The sequence below is a fragment of the Palaemon carinicauda genome, chromosome 24 (assembly GCF_036898095.1).
Source record: "Palaemon carinicauda isolate YSFRI2023 chromosome 24, ASM3689809v2, whole genome shotgun sequence".
NCBI lineage: Eukaryota > Metazoa > Arthropoda > Malacostraca > Decapoda > Palaemonidae > Palaemon > Palaemon carinicauda.
In genome coordinates this window covers 5,304,209-5,325,877 of record NC_090748.1, presented here as the reverse complement: position 1 = coordinate 5,325,877, position 21,669 = coordinate 5,304,209, and the positions used below count along the sequence as shown (strand labels likewise).

Below are 21,669 nucleotides of genomic sequence, written 5' to 3'. Positions count from 1 at the left end.
CTTGCTACTCCGCTTCCGCCAACCGCTCAGCAAGCGCAACCCTTGGGTTCAACCACTCATGCTAGGAGTCAGCCTCCTCCACCCATGCGCCTTCCTTCTGCTTGTCTTTTATTCAGCCTTTGCAGACTGAGCCTCAGGTGTTCCCTCAACAGAGTCTTGAAGAGGAAACCACAACTATTGTTGTTCCAGCTCGTTCTGACTCTGCTGTTCAGCATACCTTACCTCCATTTTCAAACCATGGCAAAAATATGAATCATGAGTTATGAATGTAAGGTAAACATTATGTTGATTTTTAAACCCCATGCAAGCATGCATAAAGCACTCTAGCACTGGTCATGGAATTTCTGAGAAATGTTAAACGCCATGCACACGCTCTGCTTTCCTTACAGCAGGCTCTGCTTACAGCAGGCTCTGCTTACTACATGCTCAGCATACAGCATGCTCTGCATTCAGCATGCTCTGCATACAACATGCTCTGCATACAGCATGCTCTGCTTTCAGCATGCTCTGCATACAACATGCTCTACATACAGCATGCTCTGCATACAGCATACTCTGCATACATCATGCTCTGCATACCTTACCGCATGCTTCTCAGTCACACATCTTGGGTTGTTGCCAACTCACTAGACTGTCAAGCAGTTTCATAACGTTGCCTTCTAGTCTGCTGCTTTTGCACCAGTGAACCCTCACTCAGAGAACTTAGCTTTTCTAGGATAAGGTCCCTGTAGATGAGAAAGTTCTTTTCTCCCTCCTTCTGATATTCGCTTGAGGACTCTGTCATTTGGAGGGAGCCTTTAGCTGCATAACCTCTTATGGACTTTTATTTAAGCATAACATGCTTCCAGGGAAGGTTATGGTTCCACTTCAGTCGCTAATCCCGTCTGTTACCACACCTGCTTCCATAGACCTTGAGCTGTGTTGCATGACATGCAGTCCAAGCTTAGTCCTTGTTAGAGGATTTTTTGTTTACGGAGTCAATGTGTCACGGGGAAGACGTTCAACAACCAACAGAAGTGACTTGTTGTGACGCAGTGCGGCAACCTCAGCAACCCGTTAAGGAGTTGTCTGTACGACCCAAACAGTCTAGACAGATTCGGGTTGTCACTGTACTTCCTCGCTTGCCCATGATTGACAGTTCACAGACTGTGCAGCAGTATCATGATCTTGTGTCCGGCTCCGTCAGACGACTGGCTTTTAAGAGCTCCCACAAGTCGTCGCTGTCTGGAGTTTTTCAAATGGACTATGGATCTGACCAAGGAACTGGGCCTCCTGGTCAATTTTGAGGAGTCTCAGCTCGTTCCATCCCAGACCATTGTCTCCTTGGGTATGGATCTTCAGAGTCGAGCTTTTCGGACTTTTCCGTCGGCCCCAAGGATCTTCCAAGCCCTAGAATGCATCCAGAGCATGCTGAGAAGGAACCGATGCTCAGTCAGGTAGTGGATGAGTCTAACAGGGACACTTTCATCGCTGGCCCTGTTCATCGTGTTAGGGAGACTCCACCTCCCCTCCCTTCAGTATCATCTAGCTGCTCACTGGATAAAGGACATGACGCTAGAGACGGTCTCAGTTCCTGTTTCCGAAGAGAGGAGGTCTTCTCTCGCGTGGTGTAAGAACAGCTTTCTTCTCAAGGAAGTCTACCTTTGGCTGTTCAGAAACACGACCGTCGTCTCCTCTCGGACGCATCAGACACGGGCTGGGGTGCGACTTTGGACGGACAAGAATGCTCGGGAACATGGAATCAGGAGCAAAGGACACTTCACATCATTTGCAAGAAGTTGTTGGCGGTTATTCTGGCCTTGATAAACTTCAAGTCCCTCCAGCTTAACAAAGTGGTGGAGGTGGACTCTGACAACACCACAGCCCTGGCTTACATCTTCAAGCAGGGAGGGACTCTTTCGTGGAAGTTGTTCTAGATCGCAAGGGACCCACTCATCTGGTCTTTAGATCGAAAGCTAACTGGTAACGAGGTTCATTCAGGGCGGTATGAATGTTATGGCAAATCACCTCAGACGGAAGGGTCAGGTCATCCCCACAGAGTGGACCCTTCTCAAGAATGTTTGCAACAGACTTTGGGCCCTGTGGGGTCAGCCAACCATAGATCTGTTCACTACCTCGATAACCTAGAGACTCCTGTTGTATTGTTCTCCGATTCCAGACCCAGCAGCAGTTCACGTGGATGCTTTTCTGCTGGATTGGTTCCATCTCGACCTGTATGCATTCCCGCCGTTCAAGATTGTCAACAGAGTACTTCAGAAGTTCTCCTCTCACTAAGGGACACGGCTGACGTTGGTTGGCTCCGCTCTGGTCCGCGAGAGAATGGTTCTTAGAGGTACTGCAATGGCTGGTCGACATTCCCAGGACTCTTCCTCTAGGAGTGAACCTTCTAAGTCTACCTCACGTAAAGAAGGTACACCCAATCCTCCACGCTCTTCGTCTGACTGCCTTCAGACTTTCGAAAGACTCTCAAGAGCTAGGGGCTTTTCGAAGGAGGCAGCCAGAGCGATTGCCAAAGCAAGGAGAACATCCACTCTCAGAATCTATCAGTCTCAAGGGGAAGTCTTCCGTAGCTGGTACAAGACCAATGCAGTTTCCTCAACCAGTACCACTGTAACCCAGATTGCTGACTTCCTGTTATATCTAAGGAAAGTAAGATCCCTTTCAGCTCCTACGATCAAGGGTTACAGAAGTATGTTGGCAGCGGTTTTCCGCCACAGAGGCTTGGATCTTTCCACCAACAAAGATCTACAGGACCTCCCTAGGTCTTTTGAGACCTCAAAGGAACGTTGGTTGTCCACTCCAGGCTGGAATCTAGACGTGGTCCTAAGGTTCCTTATGTCATCAAGATTTGAACCTCTCCAATCAGCCTCTTTTTAGGACCTCACATTAAAAACTCTTTTCCTCGTGTGCTTGACAACAGCTAAAAGAGTAAGTGAGATCCATGCCTTCAGCAGGATCATTGTTTTCACATCTGAAACGGCTACATGTTCCTTGCAGCTCGGTTTTTGCTAAACGAGCTTCCTTCACGTCCTTGGCCTAAGTCGTTCGAGATCCCAAGCCTGTCCAACTTGGTGGGGAATGATCTGAAAAGAGTACTTTGCCCAGTTAGAGCTCTTAGGTACTATCTAAAAAGGTCTTAACCTTTACAAGGACAATCAGAAGCCTTATAGTGTGCTATCAAGAAACCTTCTTTTCCAAGTTCTAAGAACTCAGTTTCTTACTATTCAGGCTTCTGATTAGAGAAACACATTCTCGTCTGAAGGAAGAAGACCTTGCTTTGCTGAAGGTAAGGACACATGAAGTGGGAGCTGTGGCTACTTCAGTGGCCTTCAAACAGAACCATTCTCTGCAGAGTGTTATGGATGCAACCTATTGGAGAAGCAAGTCAGTGTTCGCATCATTCTATCTCAAAGATGTCCAGTCTCTTTACGAGTACTGCTACACCCTGGGACCATTCGTAGCAACGAATGCAGTAGTAGGCGAGGGCTCAGCCACTACATTTCCATAATCCCATAACCTTTTAACCTTTCTCTTGAATACTTTTTATGGGTTGTACGGTCGGCTAAGAAGCCTTCCACATCCTTGTTGATTTGGCGGGTGGTCAATTCTTTCTTGAGAAGCGCCGAGGTTAAAGGTTGTGATGAGGTCCTTTAGTATGGGTTGCAGCCCTGTATACTTTAGCACCTTTGAGTTGATTCAGCCTCCCAAGAGGAACGCTGCGCTCAGTAAGGAAGACGATCTTATTAAAGGCAGAGTAACGGTTCAAGTCGACTTCCTTACCAGGTACTTATTATTTCATTGTTATTGTGGATAACTGATTATATGAAATACGGGATACTTAGCTATCCTTTAGTCTTGTACACTGGTTTTTCACCCACCCCCCTGGGTGTGAATCAGCTACATGATTATCGGGTAAGTTTAATATTGAAAAATGTTATTTTTATTAGTAAAATAAATTTTTGAATATACTTACCCGATAATCATGATTTAATCGACCCTCCCTTCCTCCCCATAGAGAACCAGTGGACCGAGGAATAATTGAGGAGGTGTCAACAAGAAGTACTTGAGTACCTGGCCACAGGTGGCGCTGGTAAATACACCCCCTTCTAGTATTGTGATAGCTGGCGTATCCCTCCATAGAATTCTGTCGGGCAACGGAGTTGACAGCTACATGATTATCGGGTAAGTATATTCAAAAATTTATTTTACTAATAAAAATAACATTTTTACTGACAGAGGTGCTGAGAGAGTTTCCACCCTTCTACAACTTGCTTCGGCTACCACATGCTGAAATTTTCCGCAGAGCAGTCAGTCCCCTATGACTATGCCCGCAGGTTATCCAGCATCTCCTCTCTCAGAGTGGATTTTTTCAGAAGTCTGGGTACATCAGGAAGTTGTCAATTGCCATCTACCAGGCAAAGTTAACTCTTATTTTGTGGTTGGTTTCATGGATGTTGTGTCTCCACTCATTGCCAGTATCCCCTTGATAGTGAACCTTTTGTTATACCTCAGGGAGGAAAGGCTACCTCTCAGCCTTGATCCTTGTCTTTAAACTGAATGGAGTTGGACATTTCCTCCTCGATGGAACTGTCTTTACTCATATGAAGTTTTGAGCTTCCATACTACATGAGCTTATCAAAGAAGAGAGCTTGGGTGAGAATGACTGCTCCCCGCACTCTAGTTTTAGGGTCTGTGAATGTGCGTGGATGTAGTACGATATAGAGTAAAAGATGTGAGATTGGAAGTATGTTTAGGAATAGAAAAATGGATATATTGGCCTTGTGCGAGACAAAGATAAAAGGGAACAGTGAAGTGATGTTTGGGTTAAGTGACTGGTAGTGTGTCTGGGATTGAAAGGGGAAGAGCAAGAGAGGGTGTCTCTTTATGGTTGAGTGAATTTATGACCGATAAATTTGTGGATTGGAAGGAGGAATCATCTAGGTTAATGTGGATAATGATTAGGTTGGTTAGAGTATGTTGGGCTTTTGTTAGTGAGTATGGGCCAGGTTGTGAGAAAAATGAAGCGTAGAGGAATGAATTCGGGAATAAATTAACTAGGTGTGTAGAAGGACCAGGTAGAAGGAATTATGGAGTTGTCATAGGTGACTTAAATACCATAGTGGGTGCTGGAGAGGTAGAAGGTGTCATTGGGAAGTATGGTGTACCAGGTGAAAATGACTGGTGAAAGACTGGTAGATGTGCGTGTTGAGTACGAGCTAGTAATAAGGTGTAGTTTTGTTTTCAATAAGAAATATAATAACAAGTACAGTATACATGGGTATGAGTGGCAAATGGAAGAGTGGTAGAAAGGGCATTAATGGATTATGTGTTAATAACAAGGAGGATGTTTGGAAGATTGAAAGATGTGCATGTGTTTAGGAGTATGGCTAATGGTATGTCTGACAATATTGTGGTTGAAGGAAAATTGATTGTAAAAAAAAAAGTGCAAGAAATAGATTAGGGGGATGTAAATGGGAGGTGTTGAAGAGTTGAAAAAAACAAAGAGGTAAAAAGTGAATATCAAGATTGGTAACGTCTCTGCCTGCCGTTTGCTAGTCGGAGGTTCGAGTCCCGCTCAGACTCGTTAGTGCCATTAGTGTCTGCAACCTTATCATCCTTGTAAGCTAAGGTTGGGGGGTTTGGGCTCCTATAGGTCTATCTGCTGAGTCATCAGCAGCCACTGCCTGGTTTTCCAAGGTCCTAGTTTGGGTGGAGAGGAGTCGGGCGCTGATCATATAATATGTGGTCAGTCTCTAGGGCATTGTCCTGCATGCTAGGGTAATGTCACTGTCCCTTGCCTCTGCCATTAATGAGTGACCTTCAAACCTTTAAAGGGTGGAAGTGGCATATGACAGGGTGAAAGTGAGAGAAACTGGTAATCTAAAGGAGGAGTGGAAGTTAGTAAAGGAAAATATTGTTTGGATTGCAAGTGATGTGTGTGGAAAGAGGATTGTTGGAGGCAGCATGAGGAAGGGTTGTGAATGGTCGAGTGAAGGAGCAAGGATGAAAGTGAAAGAGAAAAACTGTGGCTGCAGAATAATAGCATAGAGAAGTATGAAGGATATAGACACAAATTTGGAAGTAATATGTAAGGTAGCTGAGGCAAAGAGGGTGGCTGACTGGAGGTAAGGTCAGGGATTGGGTCAATCATACGAAGAGAATAAGAAGTTTTGGAAAGAAGTGGAGAGAATAAGGAAGGGTGGTTCGAGAAGTGGAGAGAATAAGGAAGGGTGGTTCGAGAATTGAAGACGAGACGAAATGTAAGGTTGTTGAAAGGGGTGTAGGCAAGGAAAAGGTAGACTGAATATTTTTAAAGGTTACTGAATGTTGAGGATAATAGGGAGGCAGATATGATTGTTCTTGCAGGTGTTGAGTTGCCAGTGATGGGAGATGATATAGAAATAATGAGAGGAAGTGAGGAGAGTACTAGATGAAATGATAGTAGAAGCACCTGGTATGGATGGTGTGAGGACTGATATGTTAAAGGAATGGGATGTGACTGTACCTGAATGGTTGGTGAGATTGTTTAATATATGTTTTATGTTGTCAGTGGTACCAGTGGACTGGGTGTATACGTATTGTTCCGCAATATAAAGTTAAAGGAGATGTGCACGAGTGTTGTAATTCAAGGGGTATTATTTTGTTGATTGTGGTGAGATGTGTATGGTAGAGTGGTAATCAATAGGATTAAGGATAAAACATAGGATGCAATTTTAGAAATACAGGGTGGTTTTAGAAGAGGTAGGGGATGTATGAATCAGATTTTTACAGTTAGGCAGATATGCGAGAAATTTTTAGCAAAAGGCAAGGAGGTTTATGTTGCGTTCATGGATCTGGAGATAGCTTATGATAAGAGTTGATAGGGAGGCAATGTGGAATGTGATGAGGTTATATGGAATTGGTGGAAGGTTGTTGCAAGCAGTGAGCGAGTGGTTTCCAGTGAGAGTGGGATTGAGACGGATGTGTGATGAAGCCATGGTTGTTCAATTTGTGTGTTGATGGAGTTGTGAGAAAGGTGAATGCTCAAGTGCTTGGGCGAGGATTGAAACTGAGACGAGTGATCAGATGTGGCAGGTAAATCAGTTATTGTTTGCTGATGATACTGCATTGGTTGCAGACTCGGAGGAGAAGCTGGGTCGATTAGTGGCGGAGTCTGGGAGGGTGTGTGAGAGAAGGAAGTTGCGAGTTAATGTGGGTAAGAGTATGGTTATGAGATGTACGAGAAGGGAGCGTCTTGCTAGGTTGAAAGTCGTGTTGAATGGAGAGTTACTTGAAGTAGATCAGTTTAATTACTGGGGGTCTATTGCTGCAAATGTTGGAGTGGAAGCAGATGTACATAAGAGATGGAATGAAGGTTGTAAAATGTTGAGCGAAGTAAAGGGAGTGGTAAAGAATAGATGTGGGTGTAGGAATGAATGTAGAGAGAGTTCTATATGAGAAAGTGATTGTACCAACTGCGATGTATGGATCGAAGTTGTGGGGAATGAAAGTGACGGAGAGACAGAAATTGATTGTGTTTGAAATGAAGTGTCTGAGGAGTATGGCTGCTGTATCTCGAGTAGATAGGGTTAGGAACAAGTAGTGAGGGTGAGAATGGAACATGGCTGCATGATAAAAGTGATGTATGCAAGAGTTGAAGGGAGAAGTACAAGAGAAAGGCCAAGGTTTGGGTAGATGGATGGATTGAAGAAAGCTCTAGGTGATAGCAAGTGTGTTCTAAAAATAGGAATGAATGGTGAGCGGTTGTGATACATTTCTGGTATGCCCTGCTGCTTCCTCCGGTTGCCTTGGTGACTGCTGAGGTAGTGGCAGCAAGGGTTTTCAGTATATGTAGCTTCATTTGTGGTGCATAAAAGGGTAGGGTGGGCTGTGGCGCCCTAGCAGTACCAACCAAACTTGGCTGAGTCCCTTGTCAGGCTGGGAGGAGCAAAGAGAAGTCCTCTTTAGTTTTTTTTTTTTATGTCAGCTACCCTGCAAAATTGGGATAAGGGCCTTGGTAAATAGAGATGCCCCAGTCAGAAGTTAGACCACCTTCCGGGAACTTAGTGAAGTGCTACGCTCCCTAAAAGGAGCTCCTTTCCAACTGTTGAGTCGAACATCAGATTGAGACTTTACTCTTAAAACAATTTTCCTTCTCGCTCTTGCCTCTGCCAAAAGGGTCAGTGAGATGCATGGTCTCTCCTACGACATTGCCCAGGGATGGGGGCAGATAACATTTGGCTTTGTACCAGCTTTTATTGCCAAGATTCAGACTTCGGCTATAGTGGACCTTCCAGATTTCAAGTTTTTTGGATGTCTGATGATCCTGATTAGCTGTTACTATGTACTTTGAGAGAGCCAAGACACTATTTCAACCACACAAAGAGAGGTCGCCAAAAATCAGCGCCTGCTCCTGAGTACGGGCAGGGTTAAGGAGAGGATCACAAGGAACATGGTCTCCTTTTGGATTCGGCCGGTCAATGACTGTACCCTAAATTCTCTCTTCACAGCAGAGTAGAAAACCCAGGGTGTCCCTCGTGTTCAAATGGAACTTCTCTGCGGTGCAGGTATTGCAAGTGGATGTTTGGAAAAGGCAGACTGCATTCACCACCATTACCTGGAAGATGTAACCCATAGGAACCTGGATACCTTTACTCTGGGACCTGTGGTGGCCACTCAACAGGTGGTATAGCTACCTCAGCTCCCTTACAGGACTAGTAGCAGTTAGTGGAGAGCGGATTCTTACCTGGTGTTATCCTGTGATAAATGGATAGAATGACTGGCCTTTTCTTCTTTCCTCTTCGCTTCTCTTGGGGCACAATTTCTGGAAGACTCTGTAAGCTAGGCTCCTTCCAACTGCAGGTTTAAAGGCTGCTCATGAATGGCAGAGGCAAGGGACAGTGACATTGCCCTATCAAGTAGGAAAATGGCCCCAGAGACTGACCATATATACATATGATCAGCACCCAAGTCCCCTCTCCACCCAAGCTAGGACAAAGAAGGCTCAGGCAGTGGCTGCTGATGACTCAGCAGATAGACCTATAGGCTCCCCCAAACCCCCCATCCTTAGCTCACAAGAATGGTGAGGTTGCAGCGACCAAAGGAACTAATGAGTTTGAGTGGGACTTGAACCCCAGTATGGTGTTCACCATAAGCCATTTTTACTTGTACTCGTACCTGGTCAAGTTACAGTGCTTGTTTCCACTCGTTTACCATGATTGTCCTAGCCTTCAGACTCTACAGCATTGACAGAGTGACTGTCCACGATGTGCCAGGGTACTCCTCTCACACTTTTAGCTCAGAGCTGTACCACAGGTCAAGTTTTCCAGTCTGTTGGAAATTGGACTTCCACCCACCCAAGGGCAAATATCCATTGTAAAGAACGAAGGGTTTTTAATCTGTGTAGGAACAAATGACAAATTTGGAAATACAGTCAAGCCTCGGTTTTTAAACATCTCAGGTCTCGAACAAATCGGAGTTCGAACAAAAAATTCAAGATTATTTTGCTTCAGATACCGAACAAATTTTTGGAACTCGAACACCCCCGAGATGAGCAGAGATAACCCGACAATGCGGCATAGATGTCGACCGACGCTCTTTCGCGTTGTCTTTTGTATTCAACCGTTGTGTGCAGACGTGTTCGTTGTGGTATACGAAAATATTGTCTGTTTTGTGTGTTTCGCGTAGTGTATTAACCGCTAATCTTACCTCCAAAGAAAGCAAGTGCAAGTAGTAAAGCTGGTTGTGATGAAAAGAGGAAAGTAGTGCGCAAAACTGTCGAGTTTAAGAACGAATTAATAGCGACATATGAATCGGGTGTGCGTGTCTGATTTAGCTAAGGAGTTTGGCATGGCAAAATCAACAATAAGCACCATCCTAAAAATAAAGATGCTCTTAAAGCAAGTGATGTTCCTAAAGGATCAACTGTGTTTAGCAAACAAAGGCCACAGGTACTGGAGGAAGTGGAGAAACTTTTGCTTATTTTCACAAACGAGCAACAGTTAGCAGGGTGTAGTGTTAGTGAGGATGGGATTTGTGGCAAAGCCTAGCATGGTTCCTGAGGGGTTTGATTTCAAGGTAAGCAGAGGGTGGTTTGAAAAGTTTAGGAAGGGAAGTGGGATACACTCTGTGGTTCGTCATGGGGAGGTAGGAAGTTCAGACAAGGATGCTGTGGAAAAGTTTAAAGTCAAGTTTGCTAATTTCATCAAGGCCGAGGAATATCTTCCCCAGCAAATTTTTAACTGTGACGAAACTGCCCTTTTTTGGAAGAAAATGCCACGAAGGACTTACATTTCACATGAGAAGTCAATGCCAGGTCACAAACCTGTGAAGGATAGGTTTACACTCTTGCTATGTGGTAATGCTAGCGGCGATTTCAAAATAAAGCCGCTTCTTGTTTATCATTCGGAAAATCCCAGAGCATTCAAAGGGAATAACATTATGAAAAGTAATTTGCCTGTTATGTGGAGGTCAAACATAATGGCATGGCTGACCAGACAATATTTTTCCAGAGTGGATGCACGAGGTGTTTGCCTCAGCCGTAAAAAATATTTAGAGCAAAAGAAGTTGCCGTTACGCTGCCTTCTCGTGATGGATGATGCTCCTGCCCACCCTCCAGGTTTGGAGGATGACTTAACTGATGAATTGGATTTCATCAAAATCAAGTTTCTGCCTCCATTCGACACCACTTCTCCAACCCATGGACCAGCAGGTCATCGCGAATTTCAAGAAATTGTATAACAGCAGTTGGGACATTCCTTTTCCAACAATGCTTCGAGGTGACTAATGACACTCGGCTAATCCTTCACGATTTTTTGAAAAATCATTTCAATATCTACCACTGTATCACCATCGTCGACAAAGCCTGGGACTAAGTGTCATATAGGACCATGAACTCTGCATGGAGGAAATTGTGACCCGATTGTGTTACTGAGCGCGAGTGTGAAGGGTTTGAAAATGTTGCTAGTACCAGCACAGCTGCTGATGTCAAGGAGGAATCTCAAGATGATAGGCAACTCATTGATGACATCATTAATATGTGCCAAAAATCTTGGTTTGGAGATGAACAGCAATGATGTCGAGGAGCTACTGGATGAACATTCTGCCGAGCTCACCACAGAACTCCTGCACCTTCAGGAGTAGCAGAAGACGACGTTGGGGGAGGAGATGTCTTCTGATGAGGATAAGGGATGGAAGGATGCCCCAACTGCTGTCATCAAAGGTGTGTGCCAAATGGAACTAACTCCAGAATTTTGTGGAACTGTATCACCCAGATAAAACTGGAACCAGCATAGCTGTGTATGCTTTTAATGAGCTTGTCATTAGCCACTTTCGTAAAGTTCTTAAAAGAAGGTAGAAACAAGTTACACTAGATAAGTTCTTTACTGAAAGGAAAGAACACCCTGTGGCAGTCTTCCCAACCGAAGAGATTTGCTAGAGAGACAACACCCACAGCCAAGTTACCCGATGTTTTTATGGAAGGGGATTCTCTTTTCAAGCAATAACCTTCTTCTCCTCTCCGACAACCACGTTTATTATGCCTCCTTCAAATCGTCAGATAGGTCAAAATATTCATGCATTGAAAATACTGTAGTTATTTTTGTGTTACAATTGGTAAAGATAAAAAATGTTTTTGTTGTGATTTTTTCACACAATCTTTTAAACTTGGAGATGATGATGGCGTCACACCTCTTATGGATCCAAATGGCCTGCTGGTTTACCTCTTTATGGAATTGCCAATGTTATCATGTACAAGTTAGCAAAGGGATACTATTTGTCTGTGTTTATATTCAGTTTTAATAATTATAAATGTTTAAAACGCTTCCATAAGACTAAAATTACTGACAGATCATTGCTCAGAATGCATCTTTAACGTTTGAAACGCATCCAGAACACTATAATTACCGACTGATCATTGCTCTAGCATCTTTAATATTTAAAACGCTTCCATAGCTCTCGCGCTTGTGAGCACAATGTTCTCAAACACATGACACACCTCGGGATCAGAGATCTTCTGTCGTTGCTAAGTAGCCCATGGTCCCCGACCAGTGGTCCATCCTCAAAGAAGCCTGAAGGGTCGACTTTGCCAACCTCTTCGTATTCAGGGCCTCCGCAGTTGAGAACTTTACTGACAGCGTTGACAGTTTCTCCATGGTTGAGCCATATGATAAGGCTGACACTGCTTGGTCTAATGGAAGTTGAGAAGGGAAGTCATCCTGGATGTTATACTTTAGTACTTATTCCATTTCACAAATGGAGGAGGAAGAAACTTTGACAACTTTTTTACTGCAAGGGAGTCCTTTCTCGCAAAGATTTGAGTCTACCTTGGAAATGGACCCGGCAGCCAACTTAGATCACGGTAACCCTAACTGTTGTCTATTGGCTCTAGGAGCACAGCATAGAACATCTATGGCCACATCTCTCCCAAGGAGGAGGGGAGTAAGCGGCCTCTCAGAGTTCATTAACCACATGAATGCAGGCGAAAATCTACATGAAAGCATGTTCATATGCAACCTTGCTGATTGAATCATCCGAATCAGAATGTCATCATCATATTGTACCATAGGGGAACGAGTCCTAGCAAGGTCAGATCAGACACCGCAGCTGCCGCTAACTGAATCCACCTCTGAAGATTTGAATCAGCCGCAAGTTTTGAGGCCCAATTCTTTGGCAGTGTTAGCATCCTTCCACTTGGTGCGACTTGCCTGTGAAATAGGCGAAAATGCTGGATGAAACTTGTTGTTGTTCCAAAACCTGGAAGGTTTCACTGGGCTATCACTGGGATGGAAGGTGCCGCAGAAGTGGAGGTGTTAGTAACCTCTATAGGCGAGAGCCTATAAGAGTCCACAAACAAGTCTCCGTCGGAGATTGCGATCCCCTAATGGTCCTGGATGGAAGGTATCCCTAGATGGAGGAATGATGTGTCTAGGCCAACAATGTCTCTGACCTGTTTTATTGGGAAAAATTCCCAATTTCTCCGATAAAAGATAAATACCACATGGTTTGACCTTGATTCCTTGTGCTTCTTGATGACATAGCCACCTGTAGAAGCACAAACCGTCGCCACAAGAGAGGAACCCGGGACAACCGTTGCCGGGAAAGGCGTTGGGGAAGGGCAAGTAGGCGTAGCGCAGGGTTGCTTGTTACGTTGGCGATGGCAGCAGCACAATGCAACCTCAGGTCAGAGGGACCCTGAGGATGACCGAGATTCGGCTACTTTCCCAAGAAAAGTCGTAATCATATGTCAATGAATTGTGAGAAGCTGGAACGATGGCCGGCGCTACTTTAGGATCTCCTGCAGAACCTCCGACGAGACAAAACTGAACTGGAGCGTGAACCTACTGGAGAGGTGCCAGAGATGTGGCCCCCTTGTGTAGAGATGGGCTTGCCAACACGAGCCACTACTGTTGCGCAGCTATCGTGCAGTAGATTGCAGCTCGCCAAAGGCATGCGGATGTCAGGTGTGCGTGACTGCGCGTGATTAGACGCAGTAGGCTAGTTCTCGAGTGCGAGGTGTTTCGCTGCCCTCGCAAACCTACCGGGCGAGCTCTGACTGGCAGAGCGCGCCTGATGAGGTACCATAGGTAACTGCATGCTGGAGACTACGAGTGTCTCACAAGACCCCAGTAGTAAGATAGAGACGTGCGGGGCATCAGGATGATAAGAGAGAATTTCCTGAGAGCTCAACTCTTTAGAACTAATGCATGCTGGTGCTTCTGATCAGCTTAAGGAGTTGGACTCCCATGTGAAAACAGCCTCTCGTGCTTGCAAGGGTGTCTGCAATAAAATCACAGTGGGATGTGGCTCAGAAGGGATAGGATTATAGAGGTCTTTGCTGACCCCAAAGGGAGAGCGTGTTTGAGAGGGACTTTGAGAACCACCCAGCAGATTCTCAGGTTGGCGAGGACTCAGTCCAGAGGGCATGTAACCACATAGGAGGGACTCCTTCCTATTGACTTTAGAGGGGAAAGTGCTAAAACCAACCCTAGCAAGAGCAGAAACATTTTCATGCTGTTCACCCCTAGCCAGTCTTTAAAGAAGGGATCCAAGGAGTCCCAGTGATGGCCACAGCAGATGCAAAGCTTCTTGCGATACTGTTTCCCCCTGGGAGGAAGCCTGACCCGATGGTTGACCCAGAGCCAAACGGCCATCACTCTTACTCGACCATTCCCGGGAGGAAACTAATCAAACAAGTTCAGAAAAGAGAGTACCAGGAGAGAGAGAAAGAAGTCGGTACTTCTTATACTTCGAGGAAGATCCAGAAGGTGAAGAATCCCTTCTAGACTTCTTCCTCCTCATGCCATACTGCTCCAACTGGGAAGAAGACCACCCCCTACACTCTGGGCAAGGAAAGGCCTCTGTGCAGGAGTGTCGTCTGCACGCACGAAGTACACACACCAAATCACACCTGAAAAAGGAAACATTTTAATTTTTAGTCAGCAGGGAGAATGTGGAAGGTGTCATCAGTCTTCAACCAAGCTGAGATCAAAGTGAAGAAGGTATAAGTGAATGAGTGGGGGCAGTGCTTCTCAGTGCTACCACTGGTAACAACCAGAATGATTGTTGACACCTCGTTAAAAGATTTTAGCCGTATGTCAGCTTACGCTGATTTCTTCTTCTATGTTAAGAATATAAGGTTTGAATTTTGTGTTGGAAAACTTAAAAATTTTAAAATTAATATGCAGTAATATACAGGAACTAAAAAAAAATATTTGCAAGTTGTGGTTTAAGAATGATATAACTAACCACACAAACTAGAATTTCTCAGTTTTTAAATGTTTATTACATCTCTCCCAATTAACACCTTGAAGGTGTCATAATTTATTGGTGCTTGATGTTTTCAACAGGACTGAAGATCATACTATATTAAGGAAAAAATTTATCCAATGCGTGAAGTTAAAGATACCAAAGATATTTAGACAAGCCTTTTTGTGAGCTGCTTTCTCTTAACACTTTAATCCACCTTCAGCTAAAAATATACATGAAAAAAGTGGTTCCTTTGGAATAATAAATTAAATTTTAGGTTAAAAGAAATGAGTAATTTTCTTTCTTTCAGGATAAACACTTTTATACCTGTTAGGGACACATTATTTCCCCCTTCACAATTAATATAACTCATACCTTTAGTAATTGCATACAGTACTTCAAAAAAGATCAGAATGTTAGCATTTATTGCTGACAAAAATGTAATGATACAGTACTGTTTGCTCATTTCTTATTAAATGCAAGACAAATTTTATATAGAAAAAAAATGCATTTGGATTGTGCAAACTTTTCACGCGTTTCCCTTATATGACAACAGATTAGAGAGCAACTTGTCCTACATGAAGAATACCTGTTTAAAAAATAACATACGTTAAATCATAAAAACCTATAAATATTTACCATCATTGTGTAAATATAAAACTTAAGTATTTGAGCAAATTTTATTCTGCCATCCAGTTATGTATAGAAGATAACCAAAAAAAGAAAAAAAAAAAAAAAGATGCCTTGAAATTTGTCAAAAGAATTTCATTTACAGTACTCAATTTTTCCCTGCTACTAGAAATTACATTTTCTATCTGATGAAGCATTATCAATAACTCTAATCATCCAATAACTTTCGGTCGGAGATCAATCAAGGTGATTTTACAATCATAACCTCTCTCTTTACTGTTTACCATTTAAAGCCAAGAAAACACCGATATAAAATGATTTGCCTAACTCTTATGCATTTTACTTTTAATTTTTGTAATTCCTGATTTTCAAATCTGGCAGTACTTAAACAGACAAATCAAATCTATTTTATTTACACGAATAGTCAGGCCCGAGTAACCTTGAAAAGTAAAGTAGACTACAGTACATCCTGCAGGAGTATTTAAATTTCAAGATTCACAGAGACCTGTCAATATTTTAAGAGCCTGCTACAGGCTAAAATAGGCTTGAGTAACAATCCCCAGGTTATAGCCGATCCATGCAAATGTTGCAAGTCTCTTGTTCTACACAGAAACTACCTAGATTATAATCTAGTATAGCTAGTCAACATTAATTCCTCAAAATTAAAGTAATGTAGTTTTGAAGCATAATAAAATGCTGATGATCTGAGCATTACTAATATACAGTATTCTTATTTCAATGCGTAAATTGATTTTATTATGCAAAATTTCCCTAAAGTTACTTTCAAGAATTAATGTTAGACTAAACTAGATTAAAAGTCATTCCAAGTTCTGTCAAATTTTCTATTACAATCCTAATATAAAGGATTTAATTTAAAGAAATTATCACAATAATGCAAAGCACCAAATATTTAAATTTTACACTAATTCACCGTGGAAAAGACGCACATAGACATTTACATGTACTTATGTACGGACGGACAATGATACACCATAATGTACCATCACACGAGGGAAATAAACTCTAAAAACTTTCAATATAAAGAAAATATTTAACAATATATCTTTCTGCTGGTAATCAAAATATATGACGGAAGCACACGATCACCTAATACTGTACAATAAAAATAATGCATGATAAATGAAAATAAAATAAAAATATTACAATGCCTGTGAATATAATCACATTTTTCAAAGAACTCAACTACTTAACTGTTAAGACATGTTGAATTCCATTTCCATTAGAAGCATAAAATATAGACTGATAATATTACAAACTGAATATGTAAAAAAAATTATTTAAAAAGTTTTGAGATAATTATTGGAATTATAAATCTGTTAAAATTTAGTTGTGCCATATAGGATAGGAATGGAAGTTTCCAGTTGAGCCACCTTTCCCCTTATCACCTTTGTCCACTTCAATCATATCTGTAAAGTCCAGTAGATTGGAAGCATGCTGTGCCTCAGAAGGAAGAACTGTTTGTCTTATCTTTCTAATTTTTCTCAGTCTCTCAAGCCAATTGCTAGCATATGGATTGTGAGGTGGTCTATTTAAAGAGTCCCAAATCATAGATGCAAGCTGTAAAGAAAAATATTCAGTGAAAAAAATCCAAGTAAAATTACCATTATCGATCTTAAAATTGATATTAAAAAAAAATATATACATATATTCAAAATACTATACTGTCACTTTATTTCTGTAAGGGTTATGCTTCAATTGACATTTCATAATGTGGACTTATAAAATTTAAACTACCTGTATATCCATAAAGGGCATAGGAAATATTTTACCAAACTGGTATTTAAACAAAGGTATTTTTGGGTTTTTGGGGTCAAAATGCTGTGTGGTCTTCAAGGCTTTTCCTATTAAAGCCTAGAACAGTTAATCGAATGCTGGATAACCTTCACGCATGAAGACGAAAGGTGTGATACTGACTGAGAAGGTTGGGAGCGGCAATTCTCATGAAGTCTGTTAGGAGGTGCAGAAGGTTCGGGTCCTACTCCATGTCACTTGGGGCTACTAATGTTAACGAAAGGTTGGAAGTGTCCCTTACTCGATTCAGGCAGAAAAGCATAAACACTCTTGTTGTCTCAGTCCCAAGGGTGCTGAACTGCTTACTCAAATGCCGCTCCTGGGAGTAGAACAGGAGAGCAGTAGATCAGGAGCTCTGTTCTGCGATGATGCTAAGAGGCCTACTGTCAGGGAACCCTAAAAGTCAGGATTTCAGTCACTACTGAAGGACACAAAGACCACTTCGAGAAGACTTCTTGGGTCTTCCTGCTCAACTTGTCTGCTGACAAGTCTCTTTTTTCCAGGACGAAGCGGGCTAAAAGCATAACCGTGTTGTTCTCTGTCAACATGAGCATCCTCACAGCCAGATAGCACAGCTGCAGAGACATAGTAGCTCCTTGTATGTTGAAGAAGGACATCACGGTGGTGATAACGCTCATCAACAGCTCCAAGTGACCTGCTGAAAGAAGGGCAAAACTCTTTGAGAGCTAAAGAAGCTGCTCTCCTCTCAAATGTTTGCGATATCGGCGACCTTCCTTCGTCCAGGAAACATATCATGTCTCAGCCTAGGTGGGCTCCTCACCCCTCTGGAAAAATTCAATTAGATAAGGAACTCCGGAGGAGGCCATTAGAGCAGCATCTTTGCTGATGGTTTTCTTCCTCTAATTACCCTCTGAGGTCCCTCCTGGATTCTTCTCCTATTCTTACAGAGAAGAATAGATCATCAAGATGATGCATCCATTATGATTTGAGCTCCCATTGAAGAGATTTCAGGTGCAATCTCCCTCCTGGCACTAACTTCTCTAGAACGTCAAGTGTCCCTGGAGTTTCTGCTTTTGTTGAGTTGGGAGAATCTACTGTTGCAGGAAGGGAAAAGCTGCCTTCTGCCCATGTGACAGTCTTTCCCTAGGACCATGTCAATGTCCATCCCCAGATAGACTACAGTATTCTCTTGTGTAGGTAACAGGATAGAGTTCTTCCAATTTATCACAACCCAGGTCTCAATAAAACCGGAGAGGCCCTGTCTCGAAAGAGGAGATCCTATTCCTATTTTGTCAGGATCAATTAAGCATCCAGGTAATAGAACAAGCGGATTCTGTTGGCACGAGTCCATGATGAGATTAGTTTGAAGGGGCATTATTGACAGGCCAAAAAAGAGAGCCATGCACTGAAGGACCTTGCCTGCTACCACTAACCATAGATACTTCCTGGAGAAAGGGTGAACTAGGATCTGAAAGTAACCCACACAAATCCAGTCACCATGTACCCCTGCAGTCTTAAAGCTTGTCTGGTGGTACTGGGGGCGCAACAAAGGTCGATCGCTGCTGTCTTGCCTTTTGGAGGTGATGTTACTGTTCCTCAAGGCCAATCACTTTTCTAATGTAACGAAGGATGTGCAGAAAAGTATGGAATCTGGTTCCCCCTCTTATGCCAGCAAAGGACTGGGAATTGTCTTCAGATAGATGAGAAGGTACAGCTGAAGTCTTTTGCTCAGAACTCCTCACGAAAGTCTGAAGACAGGCAACCTTCGAGGCTTGTATACGCATGTACTGTGTTTGTGTGTAAAGAGCGACACTAGAGGCATCTTGAGATACCCCTCTGATGAGGGAGGATCTGGCAAGATAAAAGAACCTTGGAGAGCACTCCAAAGAGCTAATGCATTGGCCGAGATCTAAGTGAATTGTCAGTAAGGCGGTATGGGAGCAGTTGTCTCCTTGCTTTCGACATAATTCTTAACTGCTCTGATCCAGCTTTGCTGTTATCTAATCTATAGTAAAGGAAAATGGTTTGTATTCGTGTAGTAACAATAATCTATATAGCAATAATAAGGGAACAAATTACTCCACTTACATTAGCATGAAGTGCAAGCTGGCGGACAAGAATGGGCAAGTTAGCATCTGATACAATTCTGGGATCTCCACCGCCACCAACAAACTCTTCTAAATCTCGACGACAAACAACGCTGACACTGTTTGTAGAATGATCTTCTGGTACGACTTCTACTATGGTATGGTTAAATTGGCCCTTTAAAAATACAATCATAAATTACTAAAAGACATTAAAACATCAGATTATACAATGAAAATAAACTAAGCAATTTAACCCCTTCACTACTGCTCTGATGCACTACAACGTATCCCAACATACCGCTTGAGAACCCTTTTCAATTGCCAGTATATCAACATTCACTTGCAGCCAATAATAATGATAATAAGTAACTATCATCACTTTTATTGTAATCCTCATCAGAGCTATCTGGCAGATACTCATACACTAATTCACAAGCACTATCATCACCCATGCACAAAAAAATATGTGAAACACATATACATATAACAAGGCACTTCCCCCAATTTTGGGGGGTAGCCGACATCAAACAAATGAAACAGAAAAGGGGACCTCTCCTCTCTACGTTCCTCCCAGCCTGACAAGGGACTCAACCGAGTTCAGCTGGAACTGTTAGAATTTTAATTCACAATCTTTACTATAAAACTAAGATAATCCTTCCCATTTCTGATGAACACTGGCTAAGTAATCAAGAAAGCCCTCCCAATACCTCATGTGAAGATGACGTCACGACGTCCATCAGATATTCATTGGCGGAAATGATTAGTGGGTGGAGCTTCAGCAACTCTGGTAAATAATACCTTGCCTCAAACCCCTCCCAATGCATAAAAACGGCTTTGCTTAAAAAAAATTACATAGACATATACGTTGCTTCTTTCTTTCTTTCTATGTGGTAAAATATGCATACGTAGCAGTGTTGAAGGGGTTAATAACCTCCCCCTCCCCCCCAAAAAAAACTAACAGTATTCCTATGTAGTTTCATTTCTAAAGTAAAAAGTGCCCTTGCCCCTGAAAGTATGGCTTATTCTTCCCCAAAAAATTTCTCCAAAGCTAATTTTTAAGTGATTGAAAATGGTAATAGCAACAAAGTTCATTCATAAAAATGGATAAAGGTTGAATTAAATTCTTTTGAGAAAATATTAAAGTAAAAATGCTCACATTTGTGAAATTAACTATATATGTCTTAAAACAAAGGCGCAATAACAATTATATGGACTATGAAATATAATTTACTTTACCAACATGAAATTACTATTCAGGAAAATTCTATACATTAAAAAGGGTTCCTCTTTAGAGACAAACTTTGATGCACAAGCTTATAAACATTTAGATTAATTTACCATATTAGATATTAGAAAAAAAAATCATATAAACTTATCTAAAATTGGACTGCATTGCAGTCTCCAAATATCCAAATCTCTACTGTACTATCACTCGGGCATGCGAGGGCATTCAGCACCCATGTGCTACAGAAAATGACTTGGTACTTGCTATATGAAAGGAAGTCATCATGGGAAATGATAGGGCACAAGCAGGATGTGGCAATTAGTTTTCCAGTTCTAAACCTCAGAAGTTGCCATTACCTTTCTTACTACCATGAGGTCTTAGCCAATATAGGTAAACATGTGCAAGTTACAGTCCTTCTGTAAATGTTTTCTGAGGTTGTATTGCACCTTTAAATACCAACCATTCAAATTTAAAATGTTTTGATTTTGTGGACAAACTCCTTAATTTGGGTTGATTCATTGTCCATTATGTTACCATATGTACCTTTATTCCTTGGAGTATCATTTAAGAGAGGAAAAGTATGAACACTAATTTCCTGATGTCTTTGATTCTTTAAAGATTATCATACATCATACATCTACATATACCAAAGGCACTTCCCCCAATTTTGGGTGGTAGCCGACAACAACAAGAAACAAAACAAAAAAGGGGACCTCTACTCTCTACGTTCCTCCAGCCTAACCAGGGACTCAGCCGAGTTCAGCTGGTACTGCTAGGGTGCCACAGCCCAACCTCCCACATTTCCACCACAGATGAAGCTTCATACTGCTGAGTCCCCTACTGCTGCTACCTCCGCGGTCATCTAAGGCACCGGAGGAAGCAGCAGGGCCTACCGGAACTGCGTCACAATCGCTCGCCATTCATTCCTATTTCTCGCACGCTCTCTTGCCTCTCTCACATCTATCCTCCTATCACCCAGAGCTTTCTTCACACCATCCATCCACCCAAACCTTGGCCTTCCTCTTGTACTTCTCCCATCAACTCTTGCATTCATCACCTTCTTTAGCAGACAGCCATTTTCCATTCTCTCAACATGGCCAAACCACCTCAACACATTCATATCCACTCTAGCCGCTAACTCATTTCTAGCACCCGTTCTCACCCTCACCACTTCGTTCCTAACCCTATCTACTCGAGATACACCAGCCATACTCCTCAGACACTTCATCT

At 42.5% G+C, this 21,669-nt stretch overlaps 2 protein-coding genes across 6 annotated transcripts in view; one reads left to right on the top strand and one right to left on the bottom strand.

Moving 5' to 3' along the window:
- Window positions 1–10,005: 10,005 nt before the first annotated feature.
- On the top strand, window positions 10,006–10,719 carry LOC137617996 (tigger transposable element-derived protein 1-like). The gene has a single exon (XM_068347919.1). It carries the CDS (start codon window positions 10,006–10,008, stop codon window positions 10,717–10,719), a length of 714 nt encoding a protein of 237 aa, XP_068204020.1.
- Window positions 10,720–15,019: 4,300 nt separating this feature from the next.
- The window catches only part of gig (tuberin), a 143,836-nt gene continuing 137,186 nt past the window's right edge, over window positions 15,020–21,669 (bottom strand). For all 5 annotated transcript variants that reach the window (XM_068348007.1, XM_068348005.1, XM_068348008.1 and 2 more), the window contains 2 exons: window positions 19,216–19,389; window positions 15,020–16,932 (listed from right to left, as the gene is read on the bottom strand). In XM_068348007.1, coding sequence (XP_068204108.1) covers window positions 16,699–16,932; window positions 19,216–19,389 — 408 coding nt within the window. In that variant the 3' untranslated portion in view covers window positions 15,020–16,698. The remainder of the gene's footprint in view (window positions 16,933–19,215; window positions 19,390–21,669) is intronic.